We start from the raw sequence: 23,636 nt of genomic DNA on the forward strand, positions 1-23,636 counted from the left end.
AGTGCAGTAAAGCCCAGTGAGATTGTGGTAAAAACAGTACAGTGCAGTAAAGCCCAATGAGATTGTGGTTAAAGCACAATCCAGTTCGGTAAAGCCCAGTGAGATTGTGGTAAAACAGTCCATTACAGCTAAAGCTCAGTGAGATTGTGGTAAAAACATAGTACAGAGCAGTAAAGACCAGTGAGATTGTGGTAAAAACACAGTCCAGTAACATAAAGCCCAGTGAAACTGTGGTAAAAACACAGTACAGTGCAGTAAAGCCCAGTGAGAGTGTGGTAGATGAGACAGCAGATGAAAGAAGACACACTTACTCTGGGGGTCACTGTGGTGTCAATGTGCCCACTCACTCAGCGCTCAGTGTGAGCCCGTCTGTGGGCTGTACCGTTCTTAAACCCTGCAGACAGCCAATCACACATAGACCCGTCTGCGAGAGGCCATCGGAGATGGGAGATAGCATCCACAGGAGGGTGGGTCACACCAGTGTTGCTGGGTGGAGTGTGTCAAACCTCAGAGCCACACTGAGAAACCTCAGAGAGGAGAGTGAGACTAATGCGAGCCGTGGTTTTGTATGCAAGGTTGAAAGTCCTTAGAATCGCTTTGAATGAGAAGAGCTGTTCAGCCTATCTGGCCTGTTTGGTAGTTAGTAAGTAATTGATCTGAAAGCTTCAACATCATGGCTGGGCTGCTTGTTCCACACTCCCACCACCCTGCACGTAAAGAAAAGCCTCCTGTCCTGACTGGAGTGTTTCACCGTTGTGTCCTGACAGAGGCCAGGGTATCGGCTTCAACAACAGGGCTGGGCAGCTTGTTCCACACTCCCACTACACTCGTTATTAAACACACTGTCCTGTGGTTGGCCCTCGTGTCCTCCGGTTTACTCTGGAGAAGTCCGCCGGGCTCACAGTCCACGCAAGACTCACTCGGTCTCTATCTCAGAGCCGGAAAGCAGAGCCTTGAGCCCCAATCAAGGGTCCTGGAGAGCCTTAGCCCAGCCTACAGCTGTAAGACATGGGCCGGGGGTGAATCTGTCAGGGGTCAGTCTCCTGTCTTCTCTGATTCCATCTTCACAGCTGTGTCGTTCTCATCTTGATGAGCTGCTGCACTGGCGCTTGTGTAATTCGACCCTGATAAGTGCTCCCAGACTTTCCAGATAACTCAGGCGCACCTGATGGCTCTGCAGATTCCCCGGATCCAATTTCCAGTCACCCTGGGGGGGGAGACAGCAGGACAAAGCTGGAATTGAACAGAGGAAAGAGCAGCTAGACCACAGGCACTGAGCAGGGGTGAGCATGGGCGCCTTTTAGCACTGAGGTCCTGGGGTTCAGCTCCTGGGGTGCTGTCTACGTGTAGTTTGCATGTTCTACCATGTTCATATGGGTTTCCTCCCACAGTCCAAAGACACACTGGTAGGATATTGGCCCTGGTGTCAGCGTGTGTGTGTGCCTTGTGATGGACTGGCGTCCTGTCCAGGGCGTACCCTGCCCTATGCCTGTTGCTTGCTGGGATAGAGTCCTGCTCCCCCACGACCCTGAGCTGGAAGAAGTGGTTCGAAAACGGAGGGATGGATAAAATCGTGAGCCTTGAGTTGACTCGAGGAGAGGACAATCACTCAAGTGACTGGTTACTACAGGCAGCTCTCCCTCGTCCCCAGGGTCACATGAAACAGCCTCTCTCCTGTGTGGACAGCAGGGCGGCGCTGTGACTCTTTAATAGAGTCTGCTCTGCCTCGTCTTGGAGAGGGGGATTCAGCTCTCAGGTTTGGGAAGAAAACGGACCAGCAATCGATCTTGCCCCTGCAGGTGGCGATTGGAGAAACCAGAGAGAGAGCGAAGCTCTTACCTGCGTACTGATGTTTCTATGGAAACTCACAGATAAACCCCAGAGAAGACAGAACCGCAGGCCTCCTGACATCACACTCCCAACCAGCCCCAGCCAGAGCTCGCCACACCCCACACAGCTGCATCACCGATCTTCCCCCGTCCTGCAGAAAATTACCCCTTAGGTCACCTGAGCTACGCCCTCCCCAGCTTTAGTCTGAAGAGAGTGTCCCACACTGATAGGCTGAAGGAAATGAGTCTCTTTAGTCTGAAGGGAGTCTCCCACACTGACAGGCTGAAGGAACTGAGTCTCTTTAGTCAGAAGGAAGTGTCCCACACAGACAAGCTGAAGGAACTGTGTCTCTTTAGTCTGAAGGGAGTGTCCCACACTGACAGGCTGAAGGAACTGAGGCTCTTTAGTCAGAAGGGAGTGTCCCACACTGATGTGCTGAAGGAACTGAGTCTCTTTAGTCTGAAGGGAGTGTCCCACACTTACAAGCTGACAGTCTCCTTAGTCTTGAAAAGATAAGACTATGAGGGGACCTGATAAAAATATTTGAAATCCTCAGTGACCAAGACAATATCATCTCAGCAGAATTCTTCAGGATCAACAGTGAGACACGAGCCAGAGGACAGCATGAGGAAATGACAGGGAAGAGCAGTTCAGACTGTGAACGGAGGGCTCACCCTGTGGTATTACCATGAAAGGGTATGAGTGACCATGGCATGTGCTTCAGAACTATAGAACACTTCCACACATGGCACAGTGGCTATTTCTGATTAGGTGAACCTCCTCTTTCAGGAATTCTGAAAAGACTGTAGGGAAAACCGGTTCAGGGACGCCAAATATGTAATCATAGTGGCTCTCTGAAGGCACCAGTTCTGTAGGGTTTGGGCATTTACCGAGACAATTATTAATTGTAGCAGTAAATCACAAAGTTGATTCTTTTGATGGCTTTAGAATCCAACCATGCGACATAACTCAAACAACGCGCACACACAGGTACTAATACATGAGGATACATTTATTAATACATAGAATATGCATGTAAACCTAACAGATCTTATCGAGAGGGTTATCAGAATACAAAAGGTATATATTCAATCAGTTACAAAGTGTTACACATATCAAGAGGACATACGTTCAGTATATCATTCATTAAGACCGTTTCGTAAATGAACTTGGTTACAACGTCTACATTAGATACTCAAAACGAGTACATAACTCTTAGGAATTAAATTGATATCAACTGGTTGGGATAACAATTGAATTCTCGAGCTGTAATGCATTGAAGTTGAATACTCATCCAATTTCTGGGGATTCAGATCTCCTGCGGGCACAAAGAAACAGTTGCAGGCTGTTGCTGTCCAATCCGCGCTCTCTGGCTCCGTGCCAGGCTGTGCTGTGCGGCTTGCGACGGTGCGCTGCAGATGCTCACTGACCGGCTAGTTAGTGTTGGCTTTAACTAGCAAAGTTTGCGCACAGGAGAAAAGATGACTGTGGGTCCCAGCAAGTCAGGAAGAGGACCGGTTCGTTCCTGATGAAGAACTAGTTCTGAATAGTGATTCAGCTGTCCACAGTTCCGACCTGTTCACGAGGCCTGCTGCTGGTGCTAACCTCGGGTGGATCCTCTGGTTACTCTCTGGCAACCTCCACTCTAGACTCTTAGAACAAAGGAAAGTTCTGGCACTCGGACACACTGGCCGTTCCGTGGTTGTCCGGGCTGAGTCTCAGGATGGTCAGGAGGTGCGCTGCGAGGATGTCCTGCCTTTGGGAGCCTTCTGCTCCTGGGCCGTCCTGCCCTGGAATTCTCCTTTGAATTCCCTTTAGAACAGTCCACAGAATCCTCTCCAGAATCTTGTTGAATCTGAATCTGAATCTGAATCTGAATCTCTCAGGCTCTCTGTGCTGCCTGTTTTTACCTGGAGGAACTTCAGCTCATTGATTGGCTGAAAGTTCCATGGGCATCAGAGTCCCACGTGGGTTACTCGGCCCTACCAGTCCCTGATTGGTTGATCAAGGTGAGATATGAGTCACTTAGTCCTGACACTTAGTAATGCAGTCCAGATGTCCAACTGGCACTCCCTAGACAGATAGGCGCCAATGGATGACCATTGATCATGATAGCCAGGCTTAGCTAAGTGCATCCCCCTTTGGGAGCTGTCCTTATCAAAAGAAAACATCTTGCATGAATGGTTTCTCTGTGGCTGCACCACAGAGATGAACAGAGAAATGGGGCCTCATTTGGGAAGGCTCAGAACACTTAATTCTGCCTTATTATTAAGCCTCACCGCTACAAGACACATGTCAGGTCAGGTTTGAAATTCATTTGCAAGAGTCTCTCACCCCTCAGAAGGGTGTCTGTGCTGACGCACGAGACAGACTGAGGCTTTACTGGGAGTATGAAAGCCCCTGGAGAAGGTGTGAACGCAGAGATTAACAGAGAAGATGTTCCTCTGTGTCCCTGTTTGTTTGATGATGATGACCGACCATTTGAGACTCAAACTGTCTTTAATCCTTTCTGGTTTAAAGACACTGGAACTCCCAGAAGTTTTCTGAAACTTTAATCCTTTCTGGTTCACTGCTGGAACTCCCAGAAGTCCTCAAAGTGGAAGAGCATTCAAGCAATGCAGACGTTCAAGAGAGTTTCTGGTTTTAATGACCTCCTGTCACTACAGTAACATTTTTAAACACTAGATGTAAAGTAACTGAGGTTTATTCCATGTTCAAACAATTAACTTGAACCTGATTACTTTCTTAAAGAACATATTATTCTCTGACCCTTGAACTACAAAACCTCACCTACAGAATTCTTTTTAAGCCCCCAAAAGTCCCTTCCCTTTCAACTTACGTGCTTCAGTCTATCCCAAATAGATTCCAATCTCCAAACAAAGGCACTAGAACTGTCTTTGCCAAGCCCTGTGTACTGTACTGTAGACACAAGCTCTAGGGCCAATGGAACCCCGTGAAACTGTCAGTTGGCCCTCTGGTGCCACACAGCTTCCTGGTATTTGTAGTCCTGGCTTGTAGTCTTCAGCTCTAGCTGCCCGTCCAGGAATTCATGTTCTCTGTGAATCAACAGCTCTAGGAGACACAGCGAGGAGCAGGCGGAGAGGAATCCTGCTGAATCAGGGCTGAGGTCTTCTTTCTCAATGGCGGGCCGTTAGCAGGCTCGCACCCTTGTGAAACACCACAAGATTCGGGGTCAATAACGGCTTGGTTTCTTCAGCACAGCTTGTGCAAACATCTTGCAACTTCCAAGAATAACAAAATCTTAAATTACAACTTTGTGAAATCGTGAGTCAGGATGAGCTTGTTTTAAATATCGCTACTGCTGTTGATACTAACAATCCCAATGATAATACTGAAACACCAATAAATAATATTGATGCTCATTAAGGGTAAAGGTGTTGGTATAGGATTTCACTATAGATACAAGAATCTACAGCTGGTAGATGGATGACAATACTAATGCTAATCCTAACACAAATACTGATATTAAGAATGATACTGATATTAGTACTAATGATGATACTAATACTGATACCAGTACTGATAATATTCCTGTCCTCCAATTCTCCATTACTTCTATACTCCTGTAATTCTTTATAATTAATAATAATTAATAATTGCTTTTCTGGACACTCAAAGCGCTTTACAGGTAATGGGGATCCCCTCCGCCACCACCACTGTGAACCCCCACCTGGATGATGCACCAGTACGCTCACCACACACCAGCTCTCAGTGGGGAGGAGAGCAGAGTGATGAAGACAGTTCAGAGATGGGGATTATTAGGAGGCCATGATTGGTAAGGGCCAATAGGAAATTTGGCCAGGACACCGGGGTAACACCCCTACTCTTTTCAAGAAACACACTGGGATTTTTAATGACCACAGAGAGTCAGGACCTCGGTTTTACGTCTCATCCGAAGGACAGTGCCTGTTTACAGTATAGTGTCCCCATCACTATACTGGGGCATTAGGACCTACCTGGACCGCAGGGTGAGCGCTCCCTGCTGGCCCCACTAACACCTCTTCCAGCAGCAACCTTAGTTTTCCCAGGAGTCTCCCATTCAGGTACTGACCAGGCTCACACCTGCTGAGCTTCTGTGGGTTTACTTTTTACTCTAATTAACCTCATCATTGTCCAGGCACCTTTGCTCCTGTACTCTAACATTCCTATTCTCTTTGAATCCCAGACTCAATACTCCCATACTGCTCTCCAATACTGCAATACTCCTGTCCTCCCACTCTTCTACAGCCCCACAGGAAACACTTTACAACTGAGTAAGAAACTGGGCCAGCTGGTCAGTAAGGGAGACACCAGACTGGCCTCAATCACGAGAGAAAGACAATCAGACAGCTTGCAGACACCAGGGAGCCATTTAGCCCATCTGGCCCCACTGGGCATCAGGCAGACGCTGGCTCTGTGGCTCAGGATCTGCGCCTGTGGCTGGAAGGTTGCTGGTTGGAATCCCACAGCCGCCAAAGGAATCCTACTCTGATGGGCCCCTGAGCAAGGCCCTTCACCCCAACTGCTCCAGGGGCGCCATGTAAATGGCTGACCCTGTGCTCTGACCCCCAGCTTCTCTCCCTGTCTGTGTGTCTCATGGAGAGCAAGTTGGGGTCTGTGAAAAGACAAATTCCTAATACAAGAAAATGTATATGGCCAATAAATGATCTTATCTATCTGATCTAGTAGCTAATGGATAGAAAAATCGGAGATGTTGTGCTCAATGAAGTGAAAAGGCTCTTCGCAGGGATCATACCCAGGGCTCCAGCTGTAAAGCCTGCCCTGATCTTCCAGGCAGGAGCACTAGGCGCGGGGATACAGAGATCAGGACTCCAGGTGGGACACCTGCTGTGGTTTGTGTTAATAGAGCTCAGATACAGAGATCAGGACTCCAGGTGGGACACCTGCTGTGGTTTGTGTTAATAGAGCTCAGATACAGAGGTCAGGACTCCAGGTGGGACACCTGCTGTGGTTTGTGTTAATAGAGCTCAGATACAGAGGTCAGGACTCCAGGTGGGACACCTGCTGCGGTTTGTGTTAATAGAGCTCAGATACAGAGGTCAGGACTCCAGGTGGACTGATAAAACAAGCTCATATCAAGAGGACCTTTATCCTGTCAGTAGCGTTATTTTCCTGATGTGAATCCCTCTCCTCAGGGAATCAATAATTCTATATCACTCTCACTCTACCCCAGTGCCTCTGGAGCCCCCTCAGACTCTACAGGAGGTCAGACTCCCCATCATAGACAACAGGAGCTGTCAGCGGTATTACAACAACCTCAGGGTACTGTCACATACACGGAATACTCTTACACACGCACACACACACAGGGCACAGTCTCTCATACAGGACACAATTACACAAACACACACAGGGCGCAATCATACAACCTCACACACATAAGACTCAGTCACACAGTCTCACACACACAAGGCACAATGTCATGCACACAAGACACAATCACACAATCTCAACACACAGGACACAATCACACACAAGGTACCACCACACACATAGAGTACTATAACACAATCACACACACAGGGTACTATTACACACACTGACAGGACAATCATACAACCTCAAACGCACAAGACTCAAGTCACACAATCATACACACAGGGTACCACATCCTACACAGAGTACTATAACACAAGCACATTCACAGGACACAATCACACAATCTCACACACAGGACACAATCACACACACAGGGTACCACGTCACACACAGAGTACTATAACACAAGCACACTCACAGGACACAATCACACAATCTCTCACACAAAGTACTGTAACACAAGCACACTCACAGGACACAATCACACAATCTCACACACAGGGTACTATCTCACACTCAGATATGTAAACAGCTGCTTTCCTTCCTGAAGCAGTTGGTGATTCAGAGAGACTCAGAGGCTGGCAGTCTTTACAGGAAGCACAAACCCCCGAAACCCCCAAACCCCAGCTGCTCCAGTGTGCGTGCTGGGGGTGGAGGGAAGAAAAGAAACACCACGTTACAGCTGTTGACACCTGAAGGAGGCTGTTCTCCAGTACCAAGCCAGCACTGTGCCGCTGGGAGTCCTGAGCTCAGGAAAGACTGAATCTCCTGCTCCTCTGCTGTAGAGAGTCCACTGTGCTCACAGATCTCTCACACTGACACAGCTCTCATTTCTATTAGTGTTACTGTTTATACCTGTAGCCCACTGACGCGCTGTTGTGATTATTACAGAGACAAGAGGGACTTTCAGGTCTTTCTGCATCGTGAGGTTTACTGTCACCTTCCCCTGTCCAGAGGAGGGAAGAGCAGGGTCAGAGGTCAACAGGACATGAAGGTGAAGGTGCTGAGGGCGACCTGGCTGAGCAGGAGACCGACAGAGCGCAGGACCAGCTACAGAACACAAGACAGGTTCACCCTTCACCCATCATGATTACTAGATCACTAATAGATCATTGATCTGGGGATCTGACCCATCAGAGCAGGGGAGGAGCTGTAGAGAGAGGAGGACTTTAGCTCATCCTGATCACTAGATTCCTCCCTGTGAATCGTCCAGAAACCTGAGACCTGAGCATCTGAGGTCATGACCCAGAGGAGAGCGAAAGCTGAGTCTCCCAGAGAAACAGGCTGCTCTCTGTGGTCTGTTTCCCCACTGCTCTCTGGCCACAGGGGGCAGCGCTGAGCTACTGACCCTCCAGGACAAACCCTGATCTGACAGGAGGGTCAGACTGAGCAACAGAACCACTTCCCTCCAGGACAAACCCTGATCTGATAGGAGGGTCAGACTAGGCAGACTCACATGTTTAACATATATATTGCCTTTTCAAAGACCATAACAAGCCACACAGAAATCTGCACATTTTGCTTACAGGAACAAAAATAATTTAGCTGACCTGTAGACTGAGGTCACAGCCTCATCTGTCTTGTTTGTGATTAACTGTCCAGGTTTACTTTAAAGCTGCACCTCTAAGTGGAATTTTAAATCTGTATTATTGCTGTGATTTGCACTGACTTTCTTTGGACACAACCTGCAGACATGTTGCTTTTGGATCCTTGTTAATTGAGCTTTCATCAAGCCCCTAAAGCCAATGTTTGAGATACAGAAGGTGTTTCTATTTTGATTCAGTTTAAAAGCCTTAACATTTATCAGTCTTTAAAATTCAAAATGATTATTATACTGTATAACATTGATTCATGTATAACCACATTACTTCATATGTAAAAGCATTATTTAGGCAAGAAACCAGCAAAACCAAAGTTCATAGGTTTATTTACTGGGTGATCAGAATCTTGACAGGAGCCAGCAAAACTCAGAGCAACATCCTGCAAGAAATTTTATAGAGCTAATAAAGCGATCATATCTTATCTCTTACATCCTGCACAGCTTCTCTCCTGGAAGTGTCCTGTGAGTCTATGAGTTCTCCTCCTCCTTTCCTGAACACACAGGGGATACAGCACCTCAACACCATCAAAGACAGACCACTAACATGACCAGTGGGAGATCCTGTGCAGTAAATACAGTTGTCAGCAGATTGCTAACTACAGAAATGTCATTGACAGAGAGAAAAACATCATACATTTTGCAAAAACATTTGCACTTCAAAAACGGAAAAACTATGTTTTAACTGCGCATCTCTAAATGTAACACTATAGAACCAATAACTGAGCTGAGACTTTACTCTACAGACCGGTTCACAAGATACAGATTCACTAGATTCACTGTGGGACACTCCCTTCAGACTAAAGAGACTCAGTTCCTTCAGCCTGTCAGTGTGGGACACTCCCTTCAGACTAAAGAGACTCAGTTCCTTCATTCTGTCAGTGTGGGACACATCCTTCAGACTAAAGAGACACACTCCCTTTTGACTAAAGAGACTCAGTTCCTTCAGTCTGTCAGTATCTATTAGTCATAGTCACTTTCATTGTCAGATAATGATGTTGAATACACAAACTGCCGAAGCAGTGCAGTAATCTCCCGGTGCAGTCTCTCAGTCAGTGTTTTGGGTTAGTTTGTAGATATTAAACACAGCTGAACACAACACCAGGAATGAGTTTAACTTCACTTTTTACTTGAACAGCAGGTCTGTCGCCATCTTCTAACCCGCTTGCTCTAGGGAGCATCTCGCAATTACCACTCTAACCAGCGCTCAAGGGAGTGTGTTAAAACTACCTCTCACGACACAGTCCCTCTGTGGACAGAGAATCGTCCACATGAAATGTCCAAACGGCAGGACGGAAGACAAGACCGACACGGAGCCCAAGTATCTGTCCGTGAAGAAAAAAAACTGCCCCTGGGTTCTGTTTAGGATTTTGGGCTTTCATATGAAGGAAAGCAGAGCTTTCACTGGCCCATTACCAAACTTTTTTGGGAAATAAAATAAAGAAAAGGCTAGAAAATAAGTATCCATTCCGCACTTTTCCCTGGATCATGATCAGAGATCAAATAAAATGTCTCTCTTATTAAACAAACCACCACAGTAAAAATAAACCCCAAACGAACATAAAATACTGAATATAATAATGAATCTGGGGAGCCGGGTATTAGACGGGCTGTAGCTGCTCACAGATGCAGCGCTGCCTTCAAACTACAACTCCCATAAACACCCTGAGCCACTTCCTGTCTGCGTCACAGTCCCTATTCCTCCTGGCTGTGGTGACGTCAGCAGGTCCCTCCCCGTTCTGGCAGCTTCACAGTCACCGGTGCGCGCAGGAGAGACTCACACAGGATTTTATTTTTAAAAGTTTATTTTCTGAAAATTAAAAAAAAACACGGGAGGGTTTCCAGAGATATTTACAAGTCAGGAGTACAGCAGGCTGGTAGCGAGGTATCTCGCTCTCTCTCGTACATGTTAATTTTCCCCGTTTAATTTTTTTTAATATAACGCATTTAAACACGACACAACATCATCATTTCTACAATTACTTCTATATTTCTGACCTCATCTCACTACCCGTCAGTAAACCCGTCTCCCAGTGTGAGCAGTGGACAGAGAGCTGGGAGAGAGTCAGCCTGTGTTCATGAGTCAGTGACGGGTTTAATCTCCACACTGACAGCAGGCAGCAGCTCAAGGTCTTTATACTGATCCAGAGTCCAGAAGACAGGATAGATCTTCTCCCCCTCAGTGAAGACCATGTCAGTGAAAGTGTAGACATGAGTTCTGGACTCCACTGTGTAAAAGGAGACCTTCCTCTCCTCAATATCCACACACACCCCCAGCTTCCTGGGCTTCAGACTGAGGGGGAGATCAGTCTCAGAGTCAGTGAGAGCAGAGAAATCAGACTGGTAAGAGTACAGACACCAGTAACCCTGCTGGGGAGAGAACCTGATCTCCCCATTCCTCTCTGCAGACTCTCTGGTCACTCCTATTATCCAGTATCGATTCACCTCCACCTCCCAGTAGTGTCTCCCTAAGGTGAAGGCCTCCCTGCTCACAACACAGGGCCAGTCATCAAATCTGTGAGGATTGTCAGAGAGACTCTTCCACTGTCCCAGTCTCACTCTCTTCCCATCCTCAGACAGGCTGAGCCCACAGTGAGCTGTATCAGGGTCCAGAGTCACAGCAGCTGGGGAATAAAACACAAACATCAGAACAGCTCCTGCCGATCACAGTCCAACTCAACTCCATCAGACTGTGAAATGTCTTTGTCCCCAAACACACCGAGAGAGAAACACCAGTCAATTACTAATGACTGCTCTTCCCTTCCAGAGAAACGACATCTTCTTCACTGTTTCACTAGTGTTACACATGGGAGTGATCCCAATATCCTCTAAATACAAACATTAAACACTTGTTTTCACAGCGATGAAACTTTATTTTTTTAAACGACATTATTAATAAACACAGGACCGACCGGACTGCAGGAGAAACTACAGCCCGACCACTCGCTTTCAAACACTTCACAACCCACCACAACGACCTGTATACTGTAAGAAACTGGACAGCCTGTCTGTTAAACCAGTTTATTTCAAATCCCAGTTCAGCAGCTCGTTCATCTTCTCTGAGACCATTTTCCTGACAACGCAGAATAAAAAAGTGCTGAATTCAAAGACTGCATAATGCTCGTTTTTCCAAAAAAATATAATGGAAAAAGCAATACCTTGCTGAAATAACGGACTTCACACTTACTTTGAACATCTGAAGAAATATCTAAAGTATTAAAATTAAACAGAAATAATAATAATAATTTCTGATAGGAGACAGTAGGAGCAGTATGAACTCTTAATTCTTAATACTGAATAAACACTCTCCCTTTGTCTGCCTGTCAATTCAGTGAAAATCAAAGAGTTTCCTCTCAGGTCTTATTTTTTTCTTTACTCCTGGAGTCTAGAAAGGCTGACGCAGCTACCTACATGAATTTATAAAAACACCTGCATAATGCTCATTTTTTACAGAAAAAATATAATGGAAAGAACAAAACCTTGTGAAATATAAGAAAACCCACCATACTTACTTTGAAAATGCCAAGAAATATCCAAAGTATTCAATTTAAAGCAGAAATAACACATCCAGAAACCCGGAGAGAAAGACGAGAGAAACAGAGGCGCTCATACTGACTTCAGACTGCTCGCGCTCACTGTCCGCCTCTCTGATAGGAGACACCAGCTGTCAATCAGTGAGCTCTGACCACTGACAGACGGGGGCGGGGCTTATACATGCCCAGAGTGAATGGGGGTTTTAATCGCTCTTTCGCTGATCTCCCTGTCAATCAAGTGACGATCAAACAGACTCTTATCAGCTCTTATTTTTTTACTCCTGGTGCCCAGAGAGGCTGACACAGCCACCTACATGAATTTATAAAAACACCTGACTCATTTCTAGACAGGGAGCCCCATTAGTTCTGTGATGATGAAGGGCGCCCACTCCTGGACAAGAGTGGAAACCGCAGCCTGATCCCTGTAGCCGACATGACAACATCTTCCACTGATATTTCACACTTGTTGTGTGTAGAACAGGACACAGTGTCAAACACTGACTTATTCCACAGGAGAGTCTATCAGTCTGGAAACACAGACACCCTCTAGATCACTCCCGTTTGAAATGAGGTCCCCAATATAACAGGCAAACACCCCAATACACACTCACTCTGGTGGGACTAGTGAAATAATATTGACACTCCAGTGTCATTCTTAGTGAAACACACCACTGGGTCTCTTAATGACCAGGACCATGTGAGAACACCAGCTGGGCTGAAGAGAAAGACCCCAAAGTTATTACCCCTGGCCAGTAAGAGGAGCCCTACAGCCCCAGTAAATACCCCTCTTACACTAACCATGAGCACCTGACTCTGACATGTCTGAGCTGCTCTGAGGAAAACAGGCCACAGAGACACTGACTGACTTCATGTCATTGAAACACTGTCAGTAATGAGAGATCAGAATTAATTACCCCCTGTCCTGAGAGGAGGGCAATTCTCAGCTCAATATTCTACTGCCCCTTCCTTTCACAGTGCTGGCATGAGTAACTGAAATTTACAGAAGCTTTTTATAAGAACACTTTATTAGCCCTATACAATATTTTGTAGCAGTAATTTGTTTTTTTCTCATACCCCAGCTTGTTCTCCATGAGACAAACAGACAAGGAGAGAGAAGCCTGGGGTCAGAACATAGGGTCAGCCATTGTACAGCACCCCTAGAGCAGTTGGGGTTCAGGATTCCTCTGCCAGCTGCAGGATTTGAACCTGCAACCTTACAACCACAAGAGCAGATCCTTAGCCATAGTGCCACTGCTCCACATGGTGTCAAAGAGAGAAAGTATTTATTGTGGTTAGATGAGATAGTATTATGTTTGAATGAAGTAGTTAATTTGTGTACAATCCTGCCTACTGTTTGAATATCTGGTATTATATATGCAATAATACTGTCCTGTGTAAAACAGCATCGACTTTAACAACAGAAGAATATCGTCACACTTCTCTTTCTGGAAAAAAAATAATCTAAAGGAGCACGTGAGTACCCGAACTTCTTATTTTGGCAGGAAATACATTATTTATTGTATTACTCTTGGCCTAGGAATAGTACCTCAATTCAAATTAAATATCACCAACTGTAATAGTAGTTTTTTTCACACATAGATTCTTAGACACACAGTCACTGTGTCACACTAAGGAGATAAAGACCTGTCTGATATGGAAACACAGAAGCTAAATTTACTCCCCCTGCCCTGTGAAGACAAACCCAAATCTGAGGTAAAAACCCCAATCTCTACTGACAGTAGTGATTAATGAGCTGATGTTGAAATGACTGATCTATTCTGAGACAAACACCCCACTGAGTCTCTTACTGAACCCCCATCACTGCAGCCTGTCTCAGTAGAGCTCACAGCTCTCAGATTTATTCCCAGATCAATCACAGCCTCAGGGAGCGCAGTGGGAAGGGTCTGATTTCCTATTACAGCACAGTGGGAAAAAGACAAAGTGTAGCTACAGTTTCCCTGGAAAAGCAATGCAAAAGAAGGAAGAAACACCAAACAAGATGAAAAAGGCCACAAACTGTACAAAAAGAAAAACAATCCTAACCATGGAGAAAAACACAAAAATTATCCTTATATTGCAAAAAACCCTCAACTGACTTCCAAGGATTTAGCAACAGCTTTAAAGCCCTTTAAGAGAGATAATGCTTCTCGTGTGCCTTCAGACAATCCTGACCAGACCTGCCTTCACTCCCCATTTATACACTGCAGGGGCTGTATAGACTAAAACACACACTGAGACTGTGGAGCATATGGGGAAAAACATTCACGCCCAGAAGAAAATAAACTTTTCTTACTTGATACATCCTCCTGTAAATCAGGATATATAAAAACATAGAAAAATGGGGTTTGTTGTGTTCTGTGTTTTGGCCCAGTCTTACAAGACGTATGGTAATCTGAAAAAGGGCACTGCTGTTAGGAGACATACTGTTGTTAAACAGGTACAGGCAGCAAAAATTGTCCCCAGGTACCAGGCCTGGTTTACAGGGATTCAAATCTAGTTTATGTCATTTTCAGATAGGAAACTGGTTTTTAAACATGGAGTGGGAAGATATTGTTTTAAAACCCAGAGTAAGAGAGAGAGAGAGACAGAGGACAACAAGCTACAGGAGAGCCCAGAGTAAGAGAAAGAGAGACAGAGGACAACAAGCTGCAGGAGAGCCCAGAGTAAGAGAGAGAGAGACAGAGGACAACAAGCTGCAGGAGAGCCCAGAGTAAGAGAGAGAGAGACAGAGGACAACAAGCTGCAGGAGAGCCCAGAGTAAGAGAGAGAGAGACAGAGGACAACAAGCTGCAGGAGAGCCCAGAGTAAGAGAGAGAGAGACAGAGGACCGACACTAACAGAAAGATTACAGCAGCTGAGAAATGAGCAGAGACTTTATTTTTTATATTTTCTGTACTACAAAAGGTGAAGATGTTCCTGTCAGTTTTTTCAGTTATAACGGTCATGTACCCTAGGATTTGGACAGCTGATTGTTACTGGCTCTGCTCCTGATTCCTATTGATATTTCACATTTATTCTCAAAAACCAGGGTTACAGGCTCTGCCATATTCAGCTTGAAGACCCTCACGAAGGAGTGAGACTGATAAAGGATTGAACAGAGCTCACAGGACACCTTCAGCCCCTCTGGAAGAGTTTTCTACCGGCCACTAGGTGAAGATCTCTTAAGAATCCCAATGGGATTTCATGTATTACATTACAGACGTGACACTGAAATACATCTTCTATTTACCTACGAGGAACAACCAGTTAACACTAAGGAGATCGTCTGAGTCTGTATTCAATAAACTCTGACACGAGGGCTTAAAACAGCCCCTGTGTCATCAAGAGGAGACAGACCTACCTGCAGCACTGCAGATGCACTGCCATTCTGAAACACAGAGATACAGACACTGTTAATCACAGTCACACACTGGAACACAGAGATACAGACACTGTTAATCACAGACACACACTGGGACACAGAGATACAGACACTGTTAATCACAGTCACGCACTGGAACAGAGATACAGACACTGTTAATCACAGACACACACTGGAACACAGAGATACAGACACTGTTAATCACAGACACACACTGGGACACAGAGATACAGACACTGTTAATCACAGACACACACTGGAACACAGAGATACAGACACTGTTAATCACAGACACACACTGGAACACAGAGATACAGACACTTAATCACAGACAAACACTGGAACACAGAGATACAGACACTGTTAATCACAGTCACACACTGGAACACAGAGATACAGACACTGTTAATCACACTCACACTGGAACACAGAGATACAGACACTGTTAATCACACTCACACTGGAACACAGAGATACAGACACTGTTAATCACAGTCACACACTGGTAATAACATGTCAGTACTGTCAGCAATGTCAGTCAGCATATTTTCACAGTGTACATACGTGATTTAGGAACTTGCTTCACAGCATCTGCAGAGAGAGAGAGGATCTTTATTGTATTAAAGACCATTATTGCTTCTTACCTGTTATTATAGCAGAGTTTATCCTACAGTCTGCAGTCAGTTCATTTCAGGATCCCCAGTCTCCACTGCAGTGTGGATCAGAGTGTCAGTGATTGTGAGCAGCAGTGGCTGTAAGACTGGAGTCTCACTCAATAAGACTGAGCAGCACAAGGCAATAAGACACACAGACACATCACAGGATACCCTGGAGTCTGGTGCTTGAGCCATTGAGAGAGATAAGAAATAAATACAGTCTGCTGTCTCCAGCACTGAGGGATATTTCATATTTAAATAACCATCCATTGATACTGAATTCTGTTCATTGTTCAGTCAGATGAGCAAAAGTGTTGGCTATTCTCACATAGCCTGAGTGACCCATCCCCACAGTGACCAGTATCACTGACTGAGATAAAGAGATGTCCTGTTCAGTTGTCACACTTCCCAGTGTCTGGACATCAGCTGGACAGTGAGAAATGACCAGTCACGCACCATGGTGTGCACATCTCCACTCCAGGCCTGATCCAGGAAGACTGACACACAGACAGTATCAGTCTGACACAGACAGGGGCCCAGCTGGCTGAACACAAGCAGTCAGAGCAGCTGTGTTGTTTCAGCACTACAGACACTGTGTGTAACAGCAGGGCACAGGCAGGACCCCCACAGTGTCAAGATACAGACTGTTCACTCAGGACAGGGGGCTGTTGTCTTCACTGTCTCTTTTTTTAGACTGAGCTTCAGTCTAAATTTATTCAGTAATTTCTGTTTTAGGGAATGAATATTCAGAAGGTCTTGTAAAGTGGCTCAACGTCAGCTACACTTCGGAATGCAGCTTCTTAGTTATACACAGTGCACAGGAAAGTTACACACAGTACATTTTGGCTAAGAACAGTTTTTTTTCTTTGTATGTTGCCAGCCTAGAGCTTTATAAAATGTAAAACACCAGAGAGCTTTATGACTAAAGAAGACAGTTTGAGACTACAGATCACTCACCCAGTTCTCTCTGAAGCAAGTTGTTCACTGAAAATAATAAAGAAATTAATTAGATATTCTAGTGTATGAAACAAGGCACAAAAATAATACTTTATACCGATCTGTTTAACTACAAAATATCAAAACAAAAGATTAATTTTTCTTCTATACACTGGCTAAAATATAGTAAAATCTTTTATCTTGAAAAATCAAAAAGGCTTTTTGAATGTGTACTTGAATCTTTTGAGTAGAGGGCTTTAAAGATATTTCATAACGCAGCCAATACAGAACATTCAAAATAATATTTACTTACCATTAAATGTCCATAGAATGTCCTGTTCTGTAAGAACCAAAAAGAGTCAGTAACACTGATACAGACTCCTGCACTGACACACGTATTTAAAGAATAAATAATAACACTAACACATTAGCCTGATATAATTAATATAATGCCATTCAGATTACCTCTGTAACAGTCAGCAACACTAATATAGGCTCCTGCACTGACACCAGTTTTAAAGAGTGTAAGAGGTCCCGGGGAAGGGTCATTTATAACCGGTATTTCCGGAACGAAACACTGAAAATACTCGATACAGACCTGGGCAAGATGGCCATCCAGGATAACCAGCTGACCCGCTGTTGGCAAAAGCCTACACAGCGAAACAAGGAGGCACAGCTGAACTACATCAGGAAACAGGATATAAATGCCCCAGAAGCGATGAGCTGGCACGGAAGCCGATAAGGTGAAAGCGTTTTGGAGGAAGGAGAGATATTAGGAGTGTGCTAGAAGAGAATTAAGAATAACGGACTATTGGATACGGATTTTGACTAGGATTACGGATTATGGCTTGGATACGACGCAGAGGAGTGTGGACATACGGATTTGGGAACTTGGATTGTTTAAGGATACTGACAACAGATTGCGGAACGGATTTGGGGAGACACACGGACAAAAAGCACAGAAGAACCGTGTGGTGTGAGTTAAAACTCTTTTACCCCTATTTTCCCCCGGCGAAACCACAAGAGTCACACAATATAATTAAAAAACACCTCCTTCTGTGGATTTGCTCAACACTGATTATTCTCCTATCAGCTGATGAGGTGGTGATTTTCTCATCTCGAGATGAGAAAGATGAGTCCTTCTGTTTGTGAAGTGATGTTCCTTTAAGATCTGCTGAGCTGAATCCTACTGTTTTACTGGCATGGGCTGTATCAGACAGACTGGATAAGATCCTGTATTGACGGGTCTAGAGAGGTGTGTTCAGTAGACTGTGAACCTGATAGATTAACAGCAGCTGTATCAGACAGGCTGGAGAAGATCCTGTTATTGACTGTAGTCCAGAGTGATGTGTTCAGTAGAGTGTATGGACCCTGTCATCACTCCTCCCAAAACACTGCCACACTCTGACCAGTACTACACAAGTCACTGAGCAGAAAGAGCCCCAGTCCTGAGGAACAGCTCCTCTCCTCAGCTCACACTGTCTCTCTCGCTCTCTGGCACAGGCTGAGTGAGGTTCTCTAGAGCAAACCACAGCAGGGATCTTCTCTACTGGGCTCACTGGTAGGGATGAGTGTGTGTGCAGCTCGTGAGATGTGTGTATTTGGATTAAGAGAATTATTAAAATTTGAATTAATACACAATTTATTACAAGTAAAGATTGTTTCTTTAGGCTAGCATCTAAGAGAACATTCAGTTGCATGAAAAGAGTTTTACAAAGTGCTCAATATAACTGCTGAAATAGGGAGAGTGGATCTGGCCAAGTGATAGAGTGTTTCCACAGGAACACTGAACACACTCTGTTCTGAAATCACCATAACCCCTAACCCACTCTTCTCCAAGGGGTAAGAGAAAGGATGGAGCCCAGCAGGAAGATTCTGGATGTGCTGGGCTGCTGTGAGTTTCCACACAGCTGAAAAGTTCAGATGTTCACTGTTGTCTATAGATGCTGATGAACCAACTCCTGACAGCGTTAAAACTCACCTCCTCTAGATAAACACTCACATCTGAAGAGAGAGAGGTGCTTTAACCCTGAAAGGAGTGGTTCTGTAACTGTAAGGAAAGCTGTTGTGGGCCGGTACTGGTTCTGACTGATAGGAATGCATCCTGTATCCTACAGTATAGATCTGCCAATATAGCCTACTCTGAGAAGATGATCTCCTCAGATCTACAGTTCTGGACATGGTGTCTGTACACTGAATCCTGTTATCAAGAGTAGGTGTCCTTTGTTGCTGAAACACTGTCATATAGTGGGACTTTAAACCCATCCCTACACAAACATTCGCACAAATGAATATGTATATATAATGAGCACATACTGTCCATTCTTCTCCACTGGATCACCAGAAGTACTGATGCTGCTACAGTAACAGCTGCTGTTAGGAAGAGAGTCACCATCCATCCAGAGGGAGCAGAGAAATAGTCTCCTGGAAAACAGGACAGGAGTGTTATCCAACAGAAGCTGACTGATCAATAGCCGTGTGTTTTACTGTCAGCGTGAAATAAGATTTATATGTAATTTACAACAAACAGCCATCTCGAATGTCCACTAAAGCACTCATTAGTGTAAAGCACACTGCAGTATGCAAACGTCTGTTCTGGCGTCCCGAATTTTACTGCTCAAACCAGATTTCTAGGCAGTACTGGTATTGCATTAGATGTTACTGAAACAGTGGCTTCATTTAAATGGCTTTTCTTTTCAGTATAATGATCAAGTCTGAAAAATCTAACAATTTATATGTTATATACAGTAAACTTAAGCACTGTAAAATGTATACCAAGCTACATGAATAAAGCCTGGATCAGACCTTCATTTTTTAAATTTAAATTTATGGAGTGACATCCAATAAACGAATCAAAACAACAATTGCTGATACATTGTTGAGGAATTCCTCATACAGATGCATACAGTACCTCAACAATAACAAGGGAAATTGCAATATTAATAAATTCAATGTATTGATCTAAACATAGTGGAGAGTGTACCAGTTACAATGATTCTGATGGTACGCAGCAAAGTCATTCAGATACTTCTAAAAAAATTAAATAAAATTGTTTTCTCAATGATTTTATACAGAATTACAAAATTCTGTATACAGTATGTAATTAAAAAATGCTAATTCTATTAGTGTTATACAGTATTGTGACATACAGTATCGTATTTGGTGTTGTGCATAAATATTGTACTTGATGAAGCTGTTGCTAGTACAGTGTTCAGTGTTATGCAATATGAACAGCACAGGAAAGCAATAATGGATTAATAATTTAAAAATAACATTTACAATTCTGACAGCCACACCACACAGTGGTATTTTAAGGATTAAGAGCACCACCTACGGTAGGAGTTTACAGATTAGTGCAGTCCTGCATCAGAGTATTTCAAAAAATAAGAAAGCAATGCACTGGAGTCCATGACACCACAGTAAACCTGACACCCCGTGTCTAGATGGCTGCTTGTGTAATGCAAACTGTTTTAAACAACAATAAAGTTAACTGCATTATCCCCTAAGTATCAAGCTTACAGGCTGCATAGACAACAATCAGATTGAATACATTTTAATCTTAAATTGTCCGGATGAATTAACACTTTATTACCTTAATAAATTAACACGTACACACATTCAATACTTGTCATTAATTCATGAATATGAATTATGATAATAGTTTCCTAGTGCAGGTTGTGCTCAGTGGCCCAGGTGTGTTATATCCTGGGTGTGTGTTATACCTCAGCTGTGTTACAGGTGAGCTCTAGTGTTCGTGTTTAATACTCACTGGGTATGTGGAGCTGAGATCCCCAGTCTGGCTCAGGAAGAGCACTTCTCACCAGGCAGGAGAAGATGTTGGACTCCTGTTTGACTGGGATGTAGCTGCTGACACTGAGGAGCCCCTGACTGTCCGTGTCCACTGTGGGGGGCTGTGATGTCACCTCGTTTCCATCCCTGTCTGTCCAGATCACTGCAGGTTGAGGGAACCAGCCCTCTGATCTGCACAGCAGCTGGGCCTGATCTCCTCCAGGGGAGTGGAGAGACACTGAGGGCTGGGAGCCCAGGGCTGTGGGTTCAACACAACAGGAGATATTTCACAGCCGATAAAAGCACACTGGAGTAAATGTAGCAGTCTTATTTTTTTGTCATCAGAGCACACAGAGAAATGATACTGTTTCAATACTCCAGTACGCCCCCCTGAGCACCAGATCACAGCCGTCACGCCCCCCTGAGCACCAGATCACAGCCCTCGTGCCCCCTGAACACCAGATCACAGCCCTCACGCCCCCTGAGCACCAGATCACAGCCCTCACGTCCCCTGAGCACCAGATCACAGCCCTCACGCCCCCTTGTCTGTCTTCACATCCTGCTCCTGCTGTGTTTCCCTAGAAGTCTTATTCCAGTCACTTCCAGATAATACACATTGTGACAGGTGTGTGTAGTGTAGTGTTATATTGTGTTGTGTGGTGTAGTGTTGTACTCTGTTGTGTGGTGTAGTGTGGTTCTTTACACCACTCTGAGTTATTTTATTTACTGTGACCCATCTGAAACTTGATGGCTTTTAGAAACGCCCTGTATGGAAACACACTGGGATTGAAAAACCAGCCGTCTGAAGTCTGTCATTATTAAGGAATCAGTTTGCTGCTGTGATTTCAATGTGTTACAATATGTTTATAACTGTTCTCACTGTGATTTGATGTGAATGAAATAATCTGTGCAGTTGTTCAATTCAGTTTTATCCAAGACTATTGTGTAAAAATAAAACCTGTATTAAATTTGTAGGTATTAACAGTATGTAAAATTATCTTTTTTGCCAATGACCAATCCCGATATGTGGGAGTTTCTATATGGGAGAGAAATATAGACAGACAGTCACACCTCTAAAATGTGTGGAAAAATCTTTCAAATTGAGTAAGTATTAGGAAGCAATTTAACAGAATATAGATTTATATTTAACATATATGTCAAATTGGACTTGACTGTGAAATTATGAGATCTCTTGACTAAGAGCAGCTGAGCTCAATATATCAGTTTTCTTAAGTCATTGTTTTATGTATCATAACTCATCATGTGTAATTGCTCATTGAAGTGATCAGTGATTTACCACAAATGTAATTCTGGGAGAAAGACACTCACCTCTCACACCCAGGTCAATAACAGCTTCATCATCCATCTGTTCAGACCCTACCAAGCATTTGTACTGTCCATGGTCAGAGCGTCTCACATCTCTCAGTGTTAAAGACACATTGCCTCTGTGGAGCTCCTGCAGGAATAGACCAGCCCTGCCCCTGTAGTCTGGGTTCTGTCTTTGAAAGCCCAATTTATACAAACACACGGGGGCTGTGTAATCCTCTCTAAACCACCTGATCTCTAGGCCCTCAGCACTGATGTCTGGTGAGAGGTAACAGGGCAGGACAGCGTCTTCACCAGGGAAAACAATCACAGGAACAGCTGGACCTTGAACCTGAAACCTCTCTGAAATAGAAAGAGCACAGCTGACATGAGTCTTCAACCTCAACACAGACAAACACTCTGAGACAAACTGTAGACTCATCACTGGCAGGATAAGGCAGAGCAGCTCAGTGACACACAGTGTTTTCTACAAACAGACCATCACTGATTCAGACCCACATGTGACTGACGAGCACTGAAGATCAGTGAGTCTCATCTCACCATCTGCTCCTCTTCCTCACACCAGTGTTTCCCAAACTGGGGTCTGGATCTCTCACCCAGGACCCTCAGATCCTCAGCTTCACTCCCTGATAGAAGAGCTGTGACTGTGTTCACTGAGGGTCTGTTACTCTGCAGTTACTCTGGGGTTCAATACTTCCCACACAATCTGAACCCATATACAAATGGGGCACATGGATTGTAGTCATGGATCTGACTGATTCATTGTTTTATTCAGGAGTTTTTTAAAAGACAAATTAAGATATTCTCCAATATCTAGACACATAATCCAGAATGGAGATAAACTACAGGCAAGATCCAGTCAGTCTCCTTCTACAAGTGTCAGTTGTAACATCTCCCCATGTTTAAGAACCACATGTTGTAATGTCCTCTGTGTTTGGATCACTCCAGGACCTCCTTTGTAAGCGATGAGTACCTGATATAGCCAACATTAACTCCCACACTGAGGCACAGACTGGCAGAGAGGGTGAAGCAGTGTCAGCAGTGTGACTTGGCCATGATTGACACTGTCTCTGGGTCTGTCAGCTCATCCCACAGGTGCTCAGGGGTCTGATGACAGAGTGACTCAGTGGAGGACATTGATCCCAGACTGACACACACCATCATGAGCAGAAGAAAGGCTGATGACAAGAACAGACTGTTCAGCCCATCAGTGCTCATCGCTGTCCTGCACTTTCACAGCACCAGGCTCAGATGTGAAAGTTCAGAGT

At 44.6% G+C, this 23,636-nt stretch overlaps 1 protein-coding gene across 6 annotated transcripts in view; it reads right to left on the reverse strand.

Annotated features, from left to right (window-relative positions):
• Positions 1–9,080: 9,080 nt before the first annotated feature.
• The window catches only part of LOC148659669 (butyrophilin subfamily 1 member A1-like), a 236,850-nt gene continuing 222,294 nt past the window's right edge, over positions 9,081–23,636 (reverse strand). For 5 of the 6 annotated variants that reach the window (XM_088637467.1, XM_088637468.1, XM_088637466.1 and 2 more), the window contains 8 exons: positions 22,372–22,710; positions 21,023–21,301; positions 19,570–19,677; positions 17,567–17,593; positions 17,275–17,301; positions 16,226–16,252; positions 15,641–15,667; positions 9,081–11,391 (listed from right to left, as the gene is read on the reverse strand). In XM_088637467.1, coding sequence (XP_088493593.1) covers positions 10,844–11,391; positions 15,641–15,667; positions 16,226–16,252; positions 17,275–17,301; positions 17,567–17,593; positions 19,570–19,677; positions 21,023–21,301; positions 22,372–22,710 — 1,382 coding nt within the window. In that variant the 3' untranslated portion in view covers positions 9,081–10,843. The remainder of the gene's footprint in view (positions 11,392–15,640; positions 15,668–16,225; positions 16,253–17,274; positions 17,302–17,566; positions 17,594–19,569; positions 19,678–21,022; positions 21,302–22,371; positions 22,711–23,636) is intronic. The other variant, XM_088637450.1, reaches the window with a different exon arrangement.

Source organism: Lepisosteus platostomus, chromosome 6 (assembly GCF_059453375.1).
Source record: "Lepisosteus platostomus isolate fLepPlt1 chromosome 6, fLepPlt1.hap1, whole genome shotgun sequence".
NCBI lineage: Eukaryota > Metazoa > Chordata > Actinopteri > Semionotiformes > Lepisosteidae > Lepisosteus > Lepisosteus platostomus.